General features: G+C 39.3%; 1 protein-coding gene across 2 annotated transcripts; it reads left to right on the forward strand.

Annotated features, from left to right (window-relative positions):
* The first annotated feature begins 888 nt into the window (after positions 1–888).
* Positions 889–21042, forward strand: hk2 (hexokinase 2). 2 transcript variants are annotated; one of them, XM_068604604.1, is made up of 18 exons: positions 889–1172; positions 3936–4098; positions 4615–4763; positions 5479–5598; positions 5908–6003; positions 7697–7796; positions 9786–9969; positions 11009–11170; positions 11706–11939; positions 13601–13905; positions 13985–14133; positions 14261–14380; positions 15373–15468; positions 15959–16058; positions 16231–16414; positions 16892–17047; positions 18279–18515; positions 19915–21042. In XM_068604604.1, the coding sequence occupies exons 1-18, from the start codon at positions 1110–1112 to the stop codon at positions 20048–20050; spliced, it is 2754 nt and encodes a 917-aa protein (XP_068460705.1). In that variant the 5' UTR covers positions 889–1109; the 3' UTR covers positions 20051–21042. The 2 variants fall into 2 exon arrangements, with proteins under 2 accessions (XP_068460705.1, XP_068460706.1); XM_068604605.1 differs by lacking the exons at positions 889–1172; positions 3936–4098; positions 4615–4763; ... (3 more) ...; positions 9786–9969; positions 11009–11170 and adding an exon at positions 12189–12286 and having other exon boundaries at positions 11898–11939.
* Positions 21043–23174: the final 2132 nt, after the last annotated feature.

Here is a 23174-nt window from a genome sequence, read left to right on the forward strand (position 1 = left end):
CGCTTTTATGGGGGTTTAAAATCGTAATCCAAATTAACTGAAATTATAACTGAATAACATATGTTGTCAAATGTAGATTACATTACTCTATCAGACTTTGTATATGTCAAAGAGGAACTTTAGGATAAAAGTAAAATTGTTTTTTTTTCTTCCATTTTGTTTGAGGTCAAGTTGCATTACAACTACTTTAACGAAACACGCCACGACAAATATCCTAATAACTTCAGACCTCAAAGCAAACTTACATAGAGCGTATAATGTGCCAAGACTCTAATGTTCATGAATGATGAACCACATGAACCGAGCCTTCAATACCCGAGAGGAGTGTTTCCTGTGGTTGCCATTCTAGTTTTTGTACAACAATGTTACGAATCCCTTCACCAAGAACATTGTTCCTTTGTGTCACTCAGCCTTCATTTCCCCCATCTTTTGTGCTGATGTATTCAACAAGTAAATAGAGGAATTTCTAAAGAGGAGTACAAGGTTGTACATTTTTCAAAACAGCTCATGGTTTTTCTCCGACACATGTATACTCTCTGTGCTTCATGGTCATTGTAGTGTTCGCTACAAAAATTAGCCAAATTGAAAATGTTCTTAGTTCATACTGTTAGGTAGTTAAACTTCAAGCTATATGGATCATATTTCATAATCCAGCATAAAATTGGAACAATTTAAATTCAATACCTTAAAATTGTGCTTAAATACAGTACTCGATGCCTGTAAGGCAAAACAAATAAACAATAAACTTTCATTGACTATTTATGAACAAAAAACGAAGGCTGTATTATTTTGTCCACACCCCTGGTCAATATTTTAACAGAAGAAGAGATCACGCCGTACTTTTTCTGCAGCCAATCAGCGTCATCGTTTTGCGATGACGTCATCAAGCTTCTCGTAACTTCAGGAAGCTGGAAGTTTCCGACGGCTTCGTCTTAAAACTAACTTTAAAGTTTGAATTACCACGTTTAGACGAGAAACCGACCGGCGGGTGAAATAATAGTTGTTGTCTGCATTTATTTTTAAAGAAGTTGTCTTTGGAGGTCAACTTTGTTCAAGTCTAAAAGCAGGCGGAGAAAGCAGGACCTAAAGTCGCCACACAGCCTTGTAGGATGTTAGCCTCGAGTCTTTTGGCTAATTTCTGTAGCGAACACCACGATGACCAAGCACAAAGAGTGAGTACTGGTACAAAACACTGGGTTTGTTCTGGGACGTTCAGTCTTGAATTCGGGTCCAGCAGGTAGTCCGGGTCCTTGTTACAGTATGTAATGTTAAAGTAATGCCAACGTTATGAACGCAGTGATGTCTCCCTGACCCAGTTATGATGCAGTAGGCTACTGTACATGCATATTGCACGTACGTTATTGCATCCTGAGACCTGAATACATTCATTGCGATTGTGTTTAATGCTAACGTGTAATGTTTATCTGCTGTATATCTTTCTTGCTGTATAACGCTATCTAATGTTAGTAAGGCCTTGGAAGACATGTCAGAGTAGGAAGGCATGAATGTCTAAATTACATATAGCTGTTTGTCTACTTGGACACTTGGATAATATTAAGCCATTTTTTGACATAAACAGCTGTGCTTTATTTATTATGAAACATTCTTTGTAAAAAATATCAACTTCTAAACAACGTATTACCTTTTATAAGGCACTACTTATACTGGTTATCATTTCTTGTTGTTTTATTTCTTATTCAGTGCAATGTCCGATAGCAGTCTTGTGCAGTCAGTGATAGAAAGCCTCGTATTGTCAGTAACGCTACACATTGACCTTTTTTCTGACTCTTTATAAAAACTGACTAAACAAAAATAGTTCAATGGAACTTGTTTATCTATTTATCTAAATGTTTGCTGCCTGTGTCGTGAATTGATTTTGGGACAGTTTCAGCTGTCACCACTCTTATTGGGCCTCTGCTCTTTGTACAAAAGTAAAAAATTAAGTGTCCCTTGAAACTTTGGTTGATGCCAGGCCCATATTAAGTTGTATGCCACTCACTGTTTACCCCTAGCTTACTTGCTAACAGACAAAACGTGCCAGTCAGCAGACTGGGCCTGTTTTTAATGCCTTACAATAAGATGGGGAAATCTGTTTTTCATGGCCTCATTTAGCAAATGCCTTCCAACCTCTTTTTGTCAAACTATTTGTGGCTAAGTGCTATCCCCGCCATCTCCGGTTTCACATTGCAGTGCAGACAAGGTATGCCTGTGAGGTGAGCCAGCCAAGCCTTGTGCTCTTACTGAACGAAGGTATTTGTTCAATGTTTTGCCTAGATACATGTGCAGACCGTGGGGGCAAAGTGACCCAGTACAAAAGCTGATAGGCCTGAAATAGTGTATATCACTTCACACGGAAAAGTTGTTATAAATAAAAAATTGGCATGTGAGATGTGAATTGCAGCCAGATTGTAGAAATGTATGTGAGAGGCATCATTATTGGTAAACATATGACTCTTAAGATTCAATATGTTTGTACTATCATATGCACAGATAACAGACAGTTATTCTAAACAATTAAAAGCTTTTTTTGCTCGGTCCTCCTAACACAGAATTACAATAAACTTAAGTTAAAAATAAATAAATAAAAAATAAGGCATAAAATTTACAGTATTGCAGAAAAATATTATACTAGTATTATAATACTCACACATTTAATACATTATATGTTTTATAATACTTACACATTAACACTTCCTATAACACATTTCTCATCCACTTTATTGCAAACATTGACAACAGAACAGTCACTTGTGCTAATGAGCCGTAACTATCCCACAAGCACTTTTAATTTGTAAAAGGTACAAGCCGACTCAAATCAAAGTGCACTCAATATTACAGTAGTGCTGTCTAAACCCCGGTGAACAAATGCGATGGCTGGACTGCATGCTAGGACACTCATCAACTGTGGCCCACATTACAGCTGTTGAAATTATCATTTCGGTTTTAGAAATCCAAGCTAACAAAGCATTAAAGAATTGCAGAGCAGAGCTTCGTTAACAAGAACGTGGAATGTGAGTTCTGGTTTTTAGGTTCCCTTAAGAAATATAGCCTTTTATTTGCTTTTTTCAATCCGAAGGGGAGATGTGTGATGACCACGTTAGGTTGTTTGTTATGCTGAATCTGAGGAACTTAAAACTGATGTAGACAGGGTTGAAGGCTTTTGCTTTTTTTTTAAAATCAAGAAATGGCTCCTTTGTTTTACTGACGCTGAGCAGAAGATTGTTCCCTGAACACCACTCTGCAAGATTGCTTATTTCCTTTTAATATGAAGTTAATGCAAACTGCTAAACAGAGTTTTCTTCAAGTTGTGGGTGTCCAGCATGAACATGAGGGGGCTGAGTACACAGCCCTGGGGGGCTAAAGTGGAGGAAGTGCGACTGCCAATCTGACCTACTTGTGGGTGGTTTGGTCTTTAGTCTGGTGAGACTGACAGGGATGTTGTTGTTAATGTGCTGGAGAACCAGTTTTTCAAAGCGCTTCATCGGAAGGGCGGTAGTCACTTACTCACATTTGACTGGACACTGCAGACGTTTTGGGGACAGAACTGATGGTGGCTGTCTTGCAGCAGGTTGGAACATTCTCCTATGACAGTGATTTGTTAGAAATGTCAGTGACAACATCAGTTAGCTGGTTGGCTCATGTTACTAGTACACAACCAGGGATATTATCTGGGCCTTTAAATACAGCTCTGCCAGCAGTTAATTAACAATATTCACATGTATGTATGAGCCAGCAATACAAACAGAAATGCTTTTGGGCGAACAAAAATGCATCTATTTCTGGTGCACCGTGTCTTGATACACTTGCTTTCTTTACAAGCAGTATACAACATTGGGTATGAAAATACAGGAAGCCATTTAAAGAGGTTTTGAGCTTTACTCAATGCAGAACTGTTTATTTTTAAGTAACGGTTTTTCATCTCTATAATGGCTTAGGTGGACAAATACCTGCACCATTTTCAGCTGTCAGATGAGACTGTAATGGATTTGTCAATAAGATTTCGACGAGAGATGGACAAAGGCCTGGGCAGAGACACAAACCCCACAGCTGCCGTCAAGATGCTGCCCACGTTTGTGCGCTCCACCCCTGATGGAACAGGTAATACTGCTTTTTATGCAGAAAATGTATAAAGTGGTCCATTGAACACATGTTTAACGCGTTCATATTAGACAGCTGTTCAAATGTCAATAGCCCCTGAACTCCTCTCTGTCATTATTATTTTTATTATTCAGGTTTATTATTCAAATCCGACAAGCTGTTTGTACCTCAGTATTAGGCAAAGAGTCCATATCATCCATGTTTCCTCTTAAAACCAATTATAATATATCTTGTCAAAATATGAACCTGGAAGAAATAGCAGCTAGATTTGACTGTAACCATGAGATGGTGCCTCACAGGGCAGCCCACTGCTCCTAGATCAAGGATGGGTCAAATGCAGAGAAGAAATTTTTCTTTTCTTTTTACACAGAATGGTAACACTGGTGATGGTGTGAATGAAAGTAAATAACAAAAAACTAAGGAAAGGACTCTGGTTGAAACTTGAACTCCATGTGTGTGTGAGAGACATGTGACACATGATGTCGTGTGTGATTATGTCTTGTGTTTTGTTCAAAGAGCAAGGTGAATTCCTGGCACTCGATCTTGGCGGAACCAACTTCCGGGTGCTCCTTGTCAAAGTTATGGCGAATGGCAAGCAAGAGGTGGAGATGGAAAACCAGATTTATGCAATTCCTGAACACCTCATGAGAGGGAGCGGGTCAGAGGTAATGACACACAGCTCCAATATACTGCAAACAATGTGGTGTTCAGTAAATGTCATGGATTGTATTGTAAAGATTTATGTGAAAACGTTCAATAAGTCATGAAACATTGCAAAATCCTCAATAGCTCCTCTCCAAATCCCGTTTGACATGATGAATTTTTGGAATCCAAAGAAACCCTGAGGATAATTTGCAACATGTTTTCATGTAATTAGCTAAAAAAGAGTCAAAGTTAACGTACAAATATAAAAAAGTACAAATATCTAACTGAAATAAAACCACCGAATGTAATATAACAGTCGGTGGTTTACATTTTTTAATTATGGAGTAAATAATTTAATAATAAATTATCTTAATTATTTTAAAGTTTTCATCTACAAAGTTATTTTTTGCAAGAAACAAATCTAAATGTTAAATATATTAATATCAAACAGAAAAAAGTGGATGCAAGACAATAAAAATGAGTGGAGGTATTCATGTTGCATATTGCATATTATTTAACTATAAATGTTAGTTAGTTCTGATGGCAGGTGCTACCATGCAAGGTAGCACCTGCCATCAGAATAAGTGTGACTGGGTGAATGGCATGTAGTGTATTAACTTTAATATAACTAGCCTCACCCCGCAAGATAGGACACACACGCACACACACACACAGAAAATTAAACCTTGATTTATCCAGATCTTGGTTAATACTGACCATCTCTCTCTTCTGTAGTTATTTGACCACATTGCTGATTGCTTGGCTGATTTCATGGAGAAGTTCAGCATAAAGGATAAAAAGATTCCTCTGGGTTTCACCTTCTCGTTTCCCTGCCAGCAGACCAAGTTGGATGAGGTGAGGGGATTATATTGTATTTTCCTATCTTTCATACTTTATGGTTATTATGCTCTGAAGCTTAGTAAAATGCCTTTCTCAGCTTTTTATTTGAGTGCGTATTAGGGATGTAAATAATTATAATAATTGATCTGTTTATCGATAATATGAATTTTGAACAAATGATTATTTTAATAAAAATGTAAAAAAAAAAAAAAAAAAGATTAGGAGTCCCTAAAACAAGAATAGCTGGTCTACCTCAAAGGTCAGCCGAGCTGAAATGAAACAACATCTTTGTTTTACTGTATGTTTTTATTTTTCTATTTGCAGAGTATTTTGGTGTCCTGGACCAAACACTTTAAGTCAAATGGAGTAGAAGGAAAAGATGTGGTCAGCCTTCTGAGGAAATCCATTAAAAAACGAGGGGTAAGTGTACAACATCTAGTTTCATGGTGCATTATGTACTATTTACATACATTTTCAAACATGTGCAAACTTACACCTAGAAAGCGATGTAGTTTAGTCTGTGGAGATAACATAACAAGTGAAATGTCTTTTCCTACCCAAATTCTAGTTGTATAGGTATGCCGTTCAGTATTGCTCTCTGATTGTAGCTGGAGGGAAATTAGCTGAATGAAACAGCCCAGGCAGCTCTCTGTGAGGAGCAGGAGGCACAACACCAGTCACTTCTGACTCTACTGAACTCACTTTTGTTCCTAAATCCCACTTATAGAGAACCAGCATCTTCAGGGGCTAATATTATTATCTTCAGCCCTTCGTCAACCTCTTCATCTATAGGGAGGAAGTGGGAACTTTCAGCATTGGCCGAATTAGACACGATCGCTCTGAAATTCTGAACTAAAGTAATTATTAAAAATACTTAACGTCACTCATTTTGTTTCCCCTTTTCTGTGTACTATCATAAACTAATATACATGTAACACAATTAACTTATTATGTATGTTCACACAGGTTTTCTGTATATTCTAACTTTTTTAACTATTTAAATAGACCTTGGGGTTTTGGAGATATTCAGTATTTAGTTGAATGCAAACCATTTGCAATTGTTGCCATTAAATTGGCTGGGCCTAAAGAGGTTTTAAAGTTTTTCTCAGAAAACTTGAATTGGCGCAAACAAGTGTTTGCATGAGTTGTTTGAACACACATTAATACTTCACAACAGCTTGGTTGCGGCTTATGTGCACAGCCGCTTCAGGGGGATGAGTAAACTGCAGCATCCTTAGAGATGCTTTTAAGCAGCGATGTGTTGCCGTCTCCAACAGTATTCCTGCATTAGAACCAAAGCCGAGTGATATTACGCTGCGTCAGTTGGACAATTATTTACATGCAGATCTTTGCATGTGGAAGTGGAGCTGGCGCAAACCACTGTTTTGCTCGACGGAGGCGTTTCAACATGTGGATGTGGGTCTCAGACAACAGAAACAAGAAGAGCTTGGGAAAATAGGAAAATGCAAAGCATTTGTCATTTCTTTCTTGATTCACATAGGAATGTACGAAAATAGGCTTTACCATGTCAGTGTTTCCCCCACCATTATTATAAGGGGGCGTCCCTATATTTGGTTTAATTACATTTTCTCTATAATAAAGTCAAACTACAAAGTGCTATCAGTAAGTGTCATCATGTTAATGTTAATATAAACATGTTAATGTATTTGCATGTCAAGACAAACATCCACACCAGGCTGCAAGGAGACCCCCCAAAGCTGTAAACCAAGGGTATAGTCTAGAGACTATTAATTTATTAAATTACCAGAAAACATGCTATATTGCTATATGTGTTTCTCCAAGACATGACTTATATTGGGGTAGAACATTTTGGCCATATCGCCCAGCCCTAATAAGAACAAAGGTGTTCCTTCCAGTTAGCCGTAACTTTACCGACCACATGTTAAATGTAATACAGCAGTGTGAAGTGATACCTCAAGTTGAGACATGTTGGCCACCTCTGCAGGCACCTTGTGCAAGTAATTTGGGTACGGAGGAGGTGAGGTGACACCTCCAGCTATCAAGGGTCGTCAGAAGCCTGACTTCAACTAGAATCCATCTCAAATTTAGGAAACAACCAAAGATAATTTAATCAAATCCAATCTCTTTGCAGGACTTTGACGTTGACATTTTAGCGGTGATCAACGACACAGTGGGAACCATGATGACCTGCGGCTACGATGATCATCACTGTGAAATTGGCCTCATTGTGGGTGAGTCCAGCATTTCGGGGAAAGAAAGAAACCTTGGGGATTGCCAACATTTGCCATGTTATACAACCCATTGTGTTCTATGTTGGTGGAGCAAACATGACCATGGAATAGGCAGTCAAATAATCTTCCAAAGGTGTAAAGTTGAGTTGTGATGTTTTGACTCTAAAGACCATAAAATCTCCTGTGCTGCAAGCTCGAATCCATTGTATATGTAAGCGTATTAGGTTTCAAATGTGCAGATTGAAATAAAAAAAGGATCAGAAGTAGAGCAGGGAAGGAGAGGTTCTCTGTGTCTTGACATGTGATAACATGTTACTAATAGATTGTCCTCTTTGCTGTCAAAGGTGTTATTTCATTTTATCCTTCAGACTTGGTGCTCTTATCAAATGACATATACTTTAACATTATAATGCATACTCAAGAAATTCTCGCAGAAAATGGAGCAGAATTGTAGCTCATAGATGGCAAAAGCTTGTTGCCAGCTGCAGTGTCATAAACACAAACACCCTTTAGTCATTTTTTGCATGTTTTTTATGTTCCTCCCGGTTTAAGCCAATTCTCCGTTCACTACTGGTACACTGCTAACTCCCAGTCTTGTCCTGAGAAAAATGTGGATAGACTTGTGTTTCCTTGGATTCAGATGGGAGTTGCCAACTGCTTTATTTAATCTACCTGTTAGATCTCATTACCCTACTGCACAGGTTTCTCACGGCTTACAGTGACAAAGCAACAGGGGCATGATCCCATAATCATGTTTAACAATAGTCAACAATGTAATTATGTTCATTAACCAGTACCACACTGAAGGACTTCATTTAGTTGTGGAAGCAGTTAAATGTTACATCATATACAAATGTCAGCCTGTCACAATGGCTGTTGTAACAATTATCATTAATAGTTATTTGCTGTAGCGTACTCAAACAGGAACTTAGTTGTCTGTAATCTAACCACGTCTAATTGAAGTGCGTAGGATTGCATAAACTACTTGACAAACATCTGCCTAATTATCCTGTTGTTGTCCTTTTGTGTATCACGATGGGAAAAGCATGGCTGTTACGAATAACATTAACGAAGCCTCTGATCTTGCCTTTTAAAATCATGGGAACTGAGCGATTGTTATACAAAACTGTCAATCATAGGTTGTGTTATGACTTTAAAAAAATAAAAGCCCATAACTGCTGTATTTAGATGTTTTGAACACCATAAGTAATGTACAAGTGAAATATATGGTTTAGTACATGAGAAAATTCAAATGGCCCCAAGGGAGCCTCAACTGAATTTTCTTTGTACTAAACCCTCTCTAACTTTGTTCTGCTTCACTTTATCAAAGTCAACCTTTGCAGAGAGCATGTTCACATGTTGTGCTAAGATTTTGGGTTAGAGTTGGACCTGAAAGTGATTATTTTCTAGGCGGACCTGAAACTGTTTAATCTCTCTGTGTCATCTTTATTTTCTCCTAACCAGTAACATATTCAGACATATATATGAACAAAATCTCCCATATGTAGCCTTTTCTTATAACAGCAAAATTATTCAAATAGCCCTAGTGTTTGCAGAGATACACCCTTTTTAGTTTGGTTATGCAATTTTCGAGTTGAGACCTAAAAATAGGTTGGTTTTTAAAAGGCTAGCCTGAGCCTGTGCGCCCGGTGAGGTGATTTGGCTCTCTGCTGTCTTCTTTCAAACAAACAATATTCTTATTTTGCTGCGAATGACAGTTGAGATATTTGGAAGTAGCGGTTCCTCCATGGGTGGCTGCGAGGTGGTGTGCTGAGCAGTTTTCACCCTCTGTAGAGCTTTGTGGTTGAGGTGATCATCACTTGATGATGCAGCCGGTCAGGATAGTCTCCTAATGGTGAACCTGACCTTGCAAAGTGTCCATGTTCCCATGCCTGCAAAGGAAGAAGAGCCCTGGTTTTATTGATGCTGCAGTAAAGTGTTGACTGAGAACTACTTCGTCCTTTTTATGCTGACATCTCTTCCCTCAAGGAACGGGGACCAATGCCTGCTACATGGAGCAGATGAGGAACCTCGAGCTGCTGGATGGTGATGAGGGCCGGATGTGTGTTAATACCGAGTGGGGCGCTTTTGGAGACGATGGTTCCCTGGAGGACCTGCGCACCGACATTGACAAGGAAATAGATGCAGGTTCTCTGAACCCTGGCAAGCAGCTGTGAGTGTCTTTCACCTTATCTTACCGGATACAACATAAAAAAAATCCCTCTACTCTATGCAACTGTATGTTCTTTCTCGCTTTTGTTAAGCAAAAAGAACATTTCATGCTGTCATTCTCCTTGATGAAACACAAGATAGATAAATCAATATATCTATAGTTAGATGCATCAATTTTTATATCTGGTAAGATTATCCTGTAATTTAAACAAGTTAACGCTTGTTAAAAGATTAATTGTGTGTCGCCATCTGTGGATTAGTGCTGCTGGAGGCCAAAAGTGTTTGTAGAATGTGTTATTTAGATGTTGGGACCTTTTGGGGGCAAATTTCACCACAGTCCTTTAAATCATTTGAAGGGTTTTTGTTTCTGGCTGACATTTCACTTTTCTATGGTTACTACTTTACATTAATGTTTCAAGTTTTTTATTTGTTCGAGAGGGACAATATACGTCGATGAACACTTTAAATTAAAGTGTAAATGCATCCAATTACAGCCGCAAGTCTGATTTTCATTGTTTGTCCCCCAGCCAGAATGTACAGGCTAAGTGTTTTGCACTTAAATCATTGCTCTTTATCTTTTTTTTAATTATTATCATTAACTACACTAAACTAAGCAGTAGGTAGAATAATGTATTCATTGATTGCCTTCATCTAACATTGTTAAAGCAAAGTACTTTGTGGAACCACTCAGAAAGAGCTTCACTTTACAGAGTGTAAGATTCAACAGCATTTTGTTTTTGGGTTGTGCATCCTGTCCATTCTTGTGACTGTGATATCTCAACAAGGTCTGGGAGGGCCTTGTATGTATGTTCTTATGTTTCTATGCTGCCTTGCTGCAAAAACACTTTGTGTGATATTATCACCTGTTGTCAAAGGTATATACAGTATATAAAAACATCACTGATTTCATTAGCGTGTTTATCATGCTAGTTGCATCCTGGTTTGGTTTTGCATGTGTAAATACAGTTTTGGTTAGTCTGTTTTAAGGTATGAATCAAACTCTAAAGGATTTGACAATAGTTTCTTGTGTTGGTTTACAGGTTTGAGAAGATGATCAGTGGCCTGTACATGGGGGAACTGGTGCGTCTCATCCTGTTGAAAATGACCAAAGAGCAGCTGCTGTTCCAGGGCAAGACCTCAGCAGCGCTGCTCACCACCGGAAGCTTCAACACCAGCTACATCTATGCCATTGAGAATGAAAAGTCAGTTTGAGTGTGTTTGAGAGAGTTGGATGCAGTGATGACACAGGGGTAACATATATAGTGTCCACTTTTCAAGAATAATGTAAAGAATAATAATCATAATTGGAGTAATGTTAACGCCCTGCTAAAACACACGGCATCATGTGACTTGCAGAGTATGTCAGTTGGTTGTGGAAGTATATTTTTCCTTTACTATGTTTGCTTTGAACATTAATCTTGCATTAATCTTGGATAGTTTGAATTAGTCAAACTAAATGGCACTCAGATCTGCTTTGCAAGTGAAAACGAAAACATCTGTAACCTTGAAGATGTTGTGCTATTTGCTTTCCACACACATCAATGGCAGCTCGTCATTGCAGCCATAACTTGTGCTGTCCTTGTGCACCTTTTGATTCAAAAATCCATTCCATCTCCTGAGCCACAGTCACCACGTGTCAATTCATCCTTGCATATAATTTGTAGCTGGGTACACTTCTCAGAATCACAATAATGAGTCTAAGTCACAGCATATATTTGTATTCTACTTTACCTGCAGGGATGAGGAAGGTCTGGCGAGCGCGGAGAAAGTGCTCAGGGGTCTGGGTCTGGACCCGTCGGTTGATGACTGCATCACCACTCAGAGGGTGTGTCAGATAGTATCCACACGAGCCGCACACTTGTGCGCTGCCACTCTAGTGGCAGTGTTGCGGCAGATCCGGGACAACAAGGCAGCTGAGAAGCTGCGTACCACGATTGGTGTGGACGGCTCGGTTTACAAAAATCATCCAGAGTAAGTGTCTCATAAACACAAACATACATGTGTGCGTGTGTATGGAGTTCATTGAAGTCATCATTAAATATGCTGTCTGGGTCAGTATTAGATGCATGTCAGCTGAAAAGAGTTGAATAGCACACATAAAATAACCACAAATGAATTGACATGGTAAAGGTCTGTATAATTTATATAGTATATTTACTGCTCATTGTGTTAAATATGGAAAACAATATTGTCTTATGTTACTCTTTATGTACTCTGCAGTGTCACAGGCTAGGGTGGGGCAGTGCAAGAAAGCTGACACACAATTAGACAGTATAAATGAAAGAGAAGGTTTATTTTCCGTCCCACCAGCAACTCAGGTAACTCCTTTAAATCAAAAATCAAAAAAATGACCTCCTAACATCTAACCCTAAGCGCTTTTCCTTGACCTCTGTGGAAACGTCACTGGGTCAATGAAAGATGGAAAGGAGAATTCATGAGGAGTTAGGAAAAGACAACCACGGAGTTTAGAGAATCCGACTCCATTTTCACTAAGTGACGTAGTTATGACGCGGCGGCGGGCGATGTTAGTGACGTCTTCGGTGTTGAAACTACAACGTCCTGAAGACTACACAAAAGATTATCTTCAATACTTGGTCCGTTTGTTCTTATAGTGTTGCATCATGCTGACGATTCAAACAACCCGGTTCAAAGTATTACTTTATTAACAAAGTTGAAATAGAAACCTCACACAACTCAGTGTAACTTGTGTAGACTTGATATGTTTTATTATAATGTGACAAAATAGTTGATTCAAAAGATGGTAATCAGAAACATGAGTCAGACTGAAGAGCTCGTCTAGTTTAACTCTTTTATTAAAGCTGTAACTTTAAGTAAAATAAAAGAATGAGGGCTGAGGCTGCAGTTCAACAGTTTGCAGTTTGATCACTTTACTGCAGTTTGATCACTTTACTGCAGTTTCATCACTTTACAGCAGTTTCATCACTTTACTGCAGTTTCATCACTTTACTGCAGTTTCATCACTTTACAGCAGTTTCATCCCTTTACTGCAGTTTCCTCACTTTTCAGCAGTTTCATCACTTTACAGCAGTGTTCAGCAACGTCACGTCCATAGTTTGCCAGCCGGTTTAACAGATTATTGAAAGTCTTTCCAAGTTATAGCAACGTTTATTTACATGATCTGCGTTTGTTGGTCATGATTGTTTGTTCTCATGAACGTACGAATAATAAGTCACTGTAAATTGTTACCGCAAGGAGTAGTTGGGCAGCATTATCTCCTTTCCTTTCATAAAGGCAGGTCCAGTGTTTTCTAGGAGCAACTCAAGACCCGGTGCATCTAAGAGCTTAGTAAGCTTTGAAGCTGCTTTGCATTTAGAGTGTATGAGCTGTGTCTTTTATAATCCTTTAGTGTCGAGCAATGCTGATGAAATATCAGAGCAACGAGCCTGAGATGCCGGTTAACAGCAATGTCGCTTTGGAGTTCATAAGCGTATATTCATAACGTCATCATTGAGCAAACAAAATGGCACATAAGAAACAATCAATTGATGGTGATGGATTTCATTGGCCTTGTAGTTTTTTACTTTATCGAGCTTGTTTGTGGAAGAGAAAAGGGATAACAGAGCAGTTTCTAAAGCAACCCCGATATTACAAAGTGTATCCCCTTGTCCCAGGTTTTCCAGGAGGCTCCACAAGATGGTACGCCGACTTGTGCCAGACTGTGATGTGCGTTTTTTGCAGTCGCAGTGTGGCAGTGGGAAAGGTGCTGCCATGGTAACAGCGGTAGCTTATCGCCTTGCCGCGCAACATGCTGAGCGTCAACGCGTCCTTGACACCTTGCGATTGAGCCGTGAAAAGCTGCTGGAGGTGAAAAAGCGAATGAGTGAGGAAATGGTGCGAGGTCTGTCAAAGCAAACCCACGAGCAGGCCAGTGTCAAGATGCTGCCGACCTTTGTCAGAGACACACCAGATGGAACAGGTACTTCAGATATTTGATTTGTTAAGTAGTTTGCTTTTGTGTATATGTTCAGGATTCATGCCTTTGTTGCCTTCCTCAGAGCATGGCAACTTCTTAGCATTGGACCTGGGAGGCTCCAGCTTTCGGGTGCTGCTGGTGCAAGTGAAAAGTGGAAAAAGACACAATGTGGACATGCACCACAAGATCTACACTATCCCACAGGAGACGATGCAGGGCACAGGGGAAGAAGTACAAACCCCTCCTTATAATATTAAAAATGTTCTGATGACTGTATGATTCCTGCATGCACTTCATAAAAATATGTAACTGCAGTATTTTTTAGTTTTTTTTACATTTTCTGTCTCTTGCTTGCCAGCTATTCAACCACATTGTGTACTGCATCGGCGACTTTCTAGAGTACATGGGCATGGGAGGAGCATCCTTACCTCTGGGATTTACATTCTCCTTCCCCTGTCATCAAAGCAAACTGGATCAGGTAACGTTTGATTCAACATGCATTATAATTGTAATACTAGCTTCTTTGATTTGTATTTATGAGCCAAAACCAGCATAACCACAGCGTTGCCATCGGTGAACTATAGAAAATGTGGTTCAGCTGATGGCAACAAAGGAAACTAAACCCTGAATAACCAGCTCTTAAATGTGTAACGTCTAAAATAAAGTTCAACGTCCATAAAATAAATTGTTTCAATGATTATTAAGCTGCTGTGCAAAGGATTTCAGTTATTTGAAATGTGGTTTGGTCAATTATCACCCTAGTAATTTTCTTACAAATGGTGACAATGGGCATCATGCAAGAACCACTCAAGCAATCAGACTCATACAAGCATCCTTTTCTCTTTCCCATTTTGTGTGTTCGCTATGTCATGGAAAGCTGTTGTAACTCCATTTCACAACATGCAATCAGCCCAAAACTCTAAATGCATGATGCCGGTCCAGGCCTGAGCACATGTACATGAATAAATGTTTGGATTGTCATAGCGCCACCTATAGGCAAAATTAAATCAGCCAAACGGCTTTGGATTTACATGACATTTGCACGACAGGGTCTAAGCTTCACGTGGGCAGAGGCGCTCGGCCGGGCGAGCCGGCGGTGCCCCAAACGTGCCGGAGCGAGGACCCGCTCACTGCTGCTAGCAGCTTTAATTGACTATTGATGCAAATGTATGACACTACGCTGCTAAACTACTTAGATTATTTGACCCTTTTCCTTCAAGTCATTGATCATTTTATATGAAATCATTAAATTATCGACAAGTTGATTTGTTTTTGTTTCAAATTGTGTGCAAAACTGTTATTTCCTCTAATTAACAAATGAACCAGAAACAAAGACGGACGTCAGAAAAGTTAATTCATCATCAGACTGTGAAAAAAAACGCAAACAGCTTTTGATTTTGATTTCGATATTTTAACATTAATCATGTGTTATTAATTCTAAGAGTCTAATCACTATTATCATTTGTTCAGGGCATTCTTCTGAAGTGGACAAAGGGTTTCAAAGCCAGTGACTGTGAGGGCCAAGATGTCATTACATTACTGAAAGATGCTGTTCGCCGGACACAGGTCAGTAAACGCATCACAAACACTTTTTTCAACTTTATTAAGTTAACTCTCTACAGCTCCATTAATATTCATTTATTTTTGACATTTTAATTAATCAGCCATTAATTTAAAAGGACCGTCTAGTCAGGTTTCAGGCAAATACTAGATACAACTAGTTGGAATTCTGGATGGTTTCTTCTTAAGCTGTCTTTGTTAACATTCAAATGTAACCATTTATATATTAAATGTGTATTTCCCTTGAGACAACAATACAATCAGTACATTCTCGGAGGAGAGTTAAGAGGATTTGTCGCAGTTTAGTCTTCTTGAAATTCAATATGCTGAAAGGGTATTATGGAACGACGTCAAATGGACAGACTTATTAAAACGAAAAGGGCATTTAAAATGTAACTAATTACTATAATACATCTGATATTTTTAATTGCAAACAATTACGCTCAAACAGTTCTTCCAGTATTGTAGAAGTCAATCACTCTATCACTGCTTTTAGAAATTCGACTTAAACTTTGTGGCGGTGGTGAATGACACAGTGGGAACCATGATGACCTGCAGTTATGAGGACCCCAAATGTGAAGTGGGACTCATCGTGGGTAAGTCTGTGCCCACTCCCTCTCTACAAGCCAGTCCCTGCTTCTTTTTGACATTTTTAATCATTAAAATCAATTTACTATGACCAGACATTGAGTGTTTATGTTTTCGCTCAGCAAAGATTGACGGATGTCAGTGCTGACAGTAATACTGTTCCACGTGTCTTGAACTCAGGCACAGGGACTAATGCGTGCTACATGGAGGAAATGCAGAACATCGAGCTGGTGGAGGGTGATGATGGCCGTATGTGTGTCAACATGGAGTGGGGAGCCTTTGGTGACAATGGCGAACTTGATGACTTCTGCACCGAGTTTGATCACATCGTCGACAATTGCTCAAACAATCCTGGAAAACAGAGGTATTGAATGGGTATTTTATGACATTAGAAAATCAACTTAGTTACCATGAAAAACAACCAAAAAGGGCCAACACTTGCATCACTCAGTCACAATTAAAGTATAAACTAATAAGCAAGAAGGTGCCAGACAGCCTGAGATAGATTCAAGATATTTTAAATGTCATTTGTACATATAGAAATGTACTTGTAAAATGAGGAGCTTAATTTGCTGTGTCCCCCTACAAACCAAATGACATTAAAAAGTAAAAATAAATAAATAAGGCACAAAATATAGTAAAGGTACTGCACAAGAATAAGGCACAAGAATGTGATTACCCCCATTTAAACAAAGAGAAGCAGATTGGCAGTGAGGCACACTCGAGAGACAAACATGCAAGACTTCATTCTCTGCACGGGCAGCCATTACTCTATATCTTCACATTGCCATTAATATTGCAAATAAAGCTCACTGAAGGCAACATTTTCTTTTTCTCTGAGGTATGAGAAGATGATCAGCGGCATGTACCTGGGGGAGGTTGTGAGAAATGTGCTGATAGATTTCACTACTAAGGGCTTGTTGTTCAGAGGCAAACTGTCTGAGCAACTCAAGACCCGGTGCATCTTCGAGACTAAGTTCCTGTCACAGATTGAAAGGTGAGTATTGTCGACGAGTCTCGGTAACCCTGTTCGCTCTTGGTTTTAGACACGTGGAGATGCGTTCTCTTGTTGAAATTGTCTTAAGCCTAATGAATAGATACCGAGAAAATAAAGACAGTAAACATGCTTACACTCAATTAAGACTTTTATCTATCTAAGGCATTTATTTTGAGAGATGTAGATGTACAAGGAGGAAGGGAATAAGAAGCATGAGATACAATAGCGCTGACATACTAAAAGCAATAAGGCATGATCTAGTTCTACACAAATAAAATGCTGTGTGTACATAGCTTACCTGTCTATTGTTTGTGTGTTTTAATCTAAAATGTGCTAACCTCATAATCCCCCAAGTTGCTGAAAGACAAATACAAGTTGAATTGATCGGGCTCTCGATGTCAAGGGTACTAGCAGGACTCTGGTTGACGCGGCCATGCATTTCAGTGACCATCAGCCACTATATGCATGAGTTACACAGTATTTCCTGCGTAACCAGATACTTTTGCCAGATCTTGAGCCTCTCACTAAGGTCTTTAGATTCAATTGCCCAAATTTGAAGTTGATCTGATACAATCCCTAGGAGGAGTTTGTTAAAGTACAACGCCTGGAAATGGCATCATTTGGTCTTTACCCTTTCCAAAGAAGCTCTCCAAAGATGTCTGTTTTTTTTATACATTTTGCTAGCTTGTTAGTTTTTGGGGTAACTTACCACATGACCGAGACGAGCGCCTTGACATTTGAATAAAACATCTTTTAGACAAATATGATCCGTGTGCAAAGGACACACAGACCGGTTGGGTGTTGCTGGGGTCATTTTTCATGGAGAAGAATGAATCGCCACTTCAACTGCGTTTCAAAAAAAAGGACAAAAGCTTCGAGGGCCAATTATGAACGTCTTACATTTATGTGGAACTAATTGGAAGTAGATTGTCGGCGCTCGGGCCCTCATAAGGTTGCATTGATCACAAACCCCTCAGCAACTCGTAGCTAATTATGTCAGTGCACTTGTGCACAACAGCCACTCTTTACATGTAAATTAAAGTCCTGACTATTGCTTGAACCAACTTTTTATTTTATTTTTTAGGATGAATTACAGTTTTAGTCTATACAACACAACGGCATTCAACATACACTACATTAATATCACATCAAGTTGAATAAAATGAAATCATTGCTACAAAGAAAGTCATCTCTTTCAGGTGTATAACCCTAATTCTGTCTGTCCCCAAAGTGACCGCCTGGCCATGCGACAGGTCCGCTCAATCCTGCAGCACCTGGGCCTCACCAGCTCCACATGTGACGACAGCGTGCTGGTGAAGGAGGTGTGCAGTGTGGTTGCACGCCGCGCCGCTCAACTCTGTGGAGCTGGTTTAGCTGCTGTGGTCGACAAGATACGAGAGAACCGCAACCTGAATCAGCTGTCCATCACCGTGGGAGTGGACGGCACCCTTTACAAGACGCACCCTCAGTAAGGAGCAGTCATGTCCTAACACAAATATTAAGTCTGCATAAGTGAACTTTAAGCCTTGGTTTGTCAGAACCCAGAGGTTTGTTCATGTATCTGTTCTTGACTTTGATTTAAGCACAGTAGGTCTTCCTCATAGTGGGATGGACCACATATTATACATCCAGCTCTCTAGTGCCGGATGTCAGCTAGTCTCTAAAGCTCCTCAGTCGATATCACTACATTTGAAGGCTTAAGGAAGCGAGCCCTCAGGCGGCATTATGGTTCATTGTTTTCTTATCACGCTCATAGTCACAACACAATGTGAAGAGTAAAGATTTGTGGCGGCCCCGGGAGTTTGTGGTTTAAGGGAAGGAGAGATTATTTTTACCTGTGTATTATTCAATCTTTTTCCATTTATTTCAAATGCATTATATTTTTTTGTGGATATGTTGTGCTAAGAAGAATGTAATCTATTGTGACAAGTAGAAAGAGAGATTTTAAAAGGTCTGAAAATCGCCTTTCAGGGAAACTTAAAGGTGAAAGGGATTTACCAGGAGACTAATAACTGAACCTGAGAGCATGTTTGTTTTAAAAATCTGTTTTATTTAAAATAATGTGTTATCAAAGCCATAAGCAACCACTTCTAGTTGAATAATCACCACAAACAAAAGCGTAACAAAATGCTCACACTGCTTCCTCTATTGTCTTCCACTCCTTCACAGAGCAGATCAAAATAATGTTCCCAACCATCAGGGAATTCTTGTGAAAAAGAAACTCTCAAACTAATCTTTACTTTTTGCCGCTCATATTTACAGAAAAATATAAACCGGATCTTTCTGGTTGAGCTTTGAACTGAAAATCTTTGAGCGCTTGGTATGTAAGTACCAATCCAAAGTGAGAATAAAAGTGGACCCCCACCAGTCAGCGTATAAATAAGTGTGTAGCACATACAAGCTCCTGCCACCCTCTTTGTTATGGTAGTTATGGCAACTGGGAGACAATCAAGCGTTATGTCATTATTTTTTCTAAATTACATATAGTGAACATAATCTCAGCTCTCCTGGTGATGTCATAACTTGTAACTGAACGTTAACAAAACTAAAGAGCGTATGGTTGACTTTGAGAGGGATGGGAGACCTTTGACTGTCAAAGGTTATGAGGTGGAGAGAGTAGACACCTGAAGTTACTCTGAACAACAAGCTCCTCTTCGAAACAGGATGACAACTCGATCTGATCACCCAAAGATTATTTTATTCACATGCAGGACCGTAAAGAAAGTCAAATCTGAAGCATAAGCATTTCCAGTTGGAGTTTTACAGCTACTTAATGTTTATTCATTCTCTACTACCAAACTGCCAGGTTTGCATCAAATATGAGAGGATTTTCATGTAACCCTGGTTTCCTTTCCTCCCTCTTTAAGTTTCTCCAGCATCATGCAAGAGACGTTGCAGGACTTGGCACCGCAGTGCCAGGTGACGTTCCACAAGTCAGAGGATGGAAGTGGGAAGGGAGCCGCGCTGATCACAGCTGTAGCTTGTAGGATGAAGAGTGAATGAATCGTCTCGGCTGCGATATTGCAGAACTACCACTGAGGTCACCAAAATGAAGTTACAACAACTTGGCCTGAGTTTAGATCTTTAGTACTGAAATTTTGAGTCAGATTCATTTTGTGTGTTCAAATCCACATACGCGCATGTCATCTTTTTGTTTTCGTAATAAATATTTATTGTTAGCTGCATGGAACGGGGGAGAATCATTTAAGAAATTACAGTTTAGCTTGTGTGTTAGAGAAGATGCATCTGCTGGGAAATATGACTGTTACAAAATGTGGAAAAATGTATTTATACATCAACTTTTCAGGATCTGATGTCACAAAGTGCCTCACAGTAAAAGTCAAAAGCAAGACATGAAATCAAGGAAGCTGGAAAGGATATTGTGGATAGTTGAGGAACAACAGAACCAAGAAACCCGTCGTTTCTTTCAGAAGAAAAATCACAACTTAACTTGGAAATAATTGGATCTACAAAATGAAACGTATCTGCATTATTTTTTGTATTTAGAATCTTTGTTCTATATTTAAAAAAAATGTTTTAATGAAGTTTCACAACAATTTTAAGAATTTAAATGTAAGATGTTAAGTTATAAACTTACTTAATTGTTGAGCAAACATTTAATTGTATCCTCATACAAGTATAAACCATTTAAAAAGGTCATAACAAATGTATACGTTACTCCATCTCTTCATAGACATGAAGGTTTATAGACGACCAACATCCTATGATCACCACAATCTGTCTTTGGATACAATAATTACATAAACAATTGTGTTTTGTTACCCACTGATTACACTATAATGTGAATTAGCTTGATGTAAATATGAATCTTCCTGTGCACTGAAACTAAAACTAAGTTTCTCCTGAGAAACACATTCCATCATTGATTCAGCCAAAACCAGATTGTCATCTTTGTATCTGATCATTGTTACTAAATTATCATTGACCAAAGATTGTCACAATAAAGTTGGCCTTGAGCTGCTCTTGCGTTCTTTCACTGCAGTCACTCTTTGTTCCTCTCAGACGGTGTCTAATCAATTCACAGTGAACTGCTTTTCAACCAACCTCACCTTTTCTCCATCCATTCAGCACCCTCAATTTTGTCTGTTTCTTTCCACACCAACTTGTGCCACTTTGCTGCCTCTCCCAACTCTAGCGCTGTGTAGAACCGCTAAACGAGCACACGCGAGTCAACAACCAGAATGTCAAGCTCCCATTGCCGTTACTGCTTGAAGCCAAAAAGGATGATCTGCAGTGCACTGAACCTTAAGCACCGACACTTTAAAAGTTGTTTGAAAGTGTAATAAATCCTGAGAATTTAATTTTGTCGTCTTGAGATGCAGGGCTCATGATAAACCTTTGAGTAGCATCATGGATTGAGAAATGTAACGGTGAATCTGTTCATAGCAGTTTATCCTTTAATTAATACGGTTTGTGTTCGTATTGGAGCTAAAGCCTTATCTCATGTTGTTTTGTACAAGCCTGTATTTAAAGATAATTGCATTATCGTGTCTAGATTGCGAACCTGCACCAGAACAACTTAAACTCTGCCCTAGTGTCCGAGTGTTACACAACTCCTGAGCTTTACCCACCAATGTACACCGGTGCAGCAAAGTCCAAACAGCTTTTGGCCACTTTAAAGTGGATGTGAAGCGTTTAAAATCAGAAACCGTTTATTTGCCAGGAATGTTTTCACAAACAAAGTATTTTCCTTGGCGGAAAGTGCAACATTAGACATGAGACGTTTGATGGGACAACAACGACAACAACAAATGCAATAAAGTACAAATCTACTTCAGACTCCCTGTACAGTGGTACCAGTGCTATATGCCTGCTGACATCCAAGCTATCTCGGGGAGGGCGGGGTTAGATTTGTTATACGTGACTGGGGCACGCCACTAGCGTGGCGTTCAAGTTAAAGGGTAGTTGCAGGAGTGTACGTCGCCCTTAAGGCTCTCACCCTAAGGTGCATAGCCGCCACTTCTAAATCTTGATTCCTCGCATCCAGCTCTCTAGTGCCGGATGTCAGCTAGTCTCTAGAGCTCCTCAGTCGACATCACTACATTTGAAGGCTTAAGGAAGCGAGCCCTCAGGCGGCATTCACATTAATTGTTTTCTTATCACGCTCATAGTCACAACACAATGTGAAGAGTAAAGGTTTTTGGCGGCCCCGGGAGTTTGTGGTTTTAGGGAAGGAGAGATTATTTTTACCCTTGTATTATTTTATCTTTTTCTATTCATTTCAAATGCATTCAATTAGTGTTACCCTTTTTTTTGTGGATATGTTGTGCTAAGAAGAATGTAATCTATTGTGACAAGTAGAAGGAGAGATTTTAAAAGGTCTGAAAATCGCCTTTCAGGGAAACTTTCTGGTTGAGCTTTGAACTGAAAATCTTTGAGCGCTTGGTATGTAAGTACCAATCCAAAGTGAGAATAAAAGTGGACCCCCACCAGTCAGCGTATAAATAAGTGTGTAGCACATACAAGCTCCTGCCACCCTCTTTGTTATGGTAGTTATGGCAACTGGGAGACAATCAAGCGTTATGTCATTATTTTTTCTAAATTACATATAGTGAACATGATCTCAGCTCTCCTGGTGATGTCATAACTTGTAACTGAACGTTAACAAAACTAAAGAGCTAATAGTTGACTTTGAGAGGGATGGGAGACCTTTGACTATCAAAGGTTATGAGGTGGAAAGAGTAGACACCTGAAGTTACTCTGAACAACGAGCTCCTCTTCGAAACAGGATGACAACTCGATCTGATCACCTAAAGATTATTTTTTCCCCCTCTGCCAGCTCAAACTTGTGCCCAGAGAGGTGATAAAAAGCATTCTCACCTTTTCTATATCTGTACGTGGCAACTTCACAGAGGAAGCATCAGGACAGACGTGTTTTCTCCACCTCTAAAATCATCTCCTGCAAATTCGCCCAATCTTTAAAAAGTACGAGTCCTGCATTCAGTGCAAAGGTGTGAACATATGTGTGAACTTGTTTGCGTTTAGGGCTTTTCGCCAAAAAGGCCTCAACAAATTGCCTGACATTACAGCATATTAACAACCTACTTTTCAGTAGAATTAAGTGTATTACGTATAACAGTGGCGGTCCGCTCCCTCTCCGAGTAGG

Source organism: Clinocottus analis, unplaced genomic scaffold (assembly GCF_023055335.1).
Source record: "Clinocottus analis isolate CAN_PGR_092001 unplaced genomic scaffold, fCliAna1.0.p SCAF_7, whole genome shotgun sequence".
Taxonomy (NCBI): Eukaryota; Metazoa; Chordata; class Actinopteri; order Perciformes; family Cottidae; genus Clinocottus; species Clinocottus analis.

Bases quoted from the DNA above. Each gene is read 5' to 3' on its own strand.
- hk2 (XM_068604604.1), top strand. From the start codon at position 1,110: ATGTTAGCCTCGAGTCTTTTGGCTAATTTCTGTAGCGAACACCACGAT. The intron at 1,173-3,935 runs GTGAGTACTGGT...ATAATGGCTTAG, and splicing joins ACGATGACCAAGCACAAAGA to GTGGACAAATACCTGCACCA. The intron at 17,048-18,278 runs GTGAGTATTGTC...CTGTCCCCAAAG, and splicing joins TTCCTGTCACAGATTGAAAG to TGACCGCCTGGCCATGCGAC.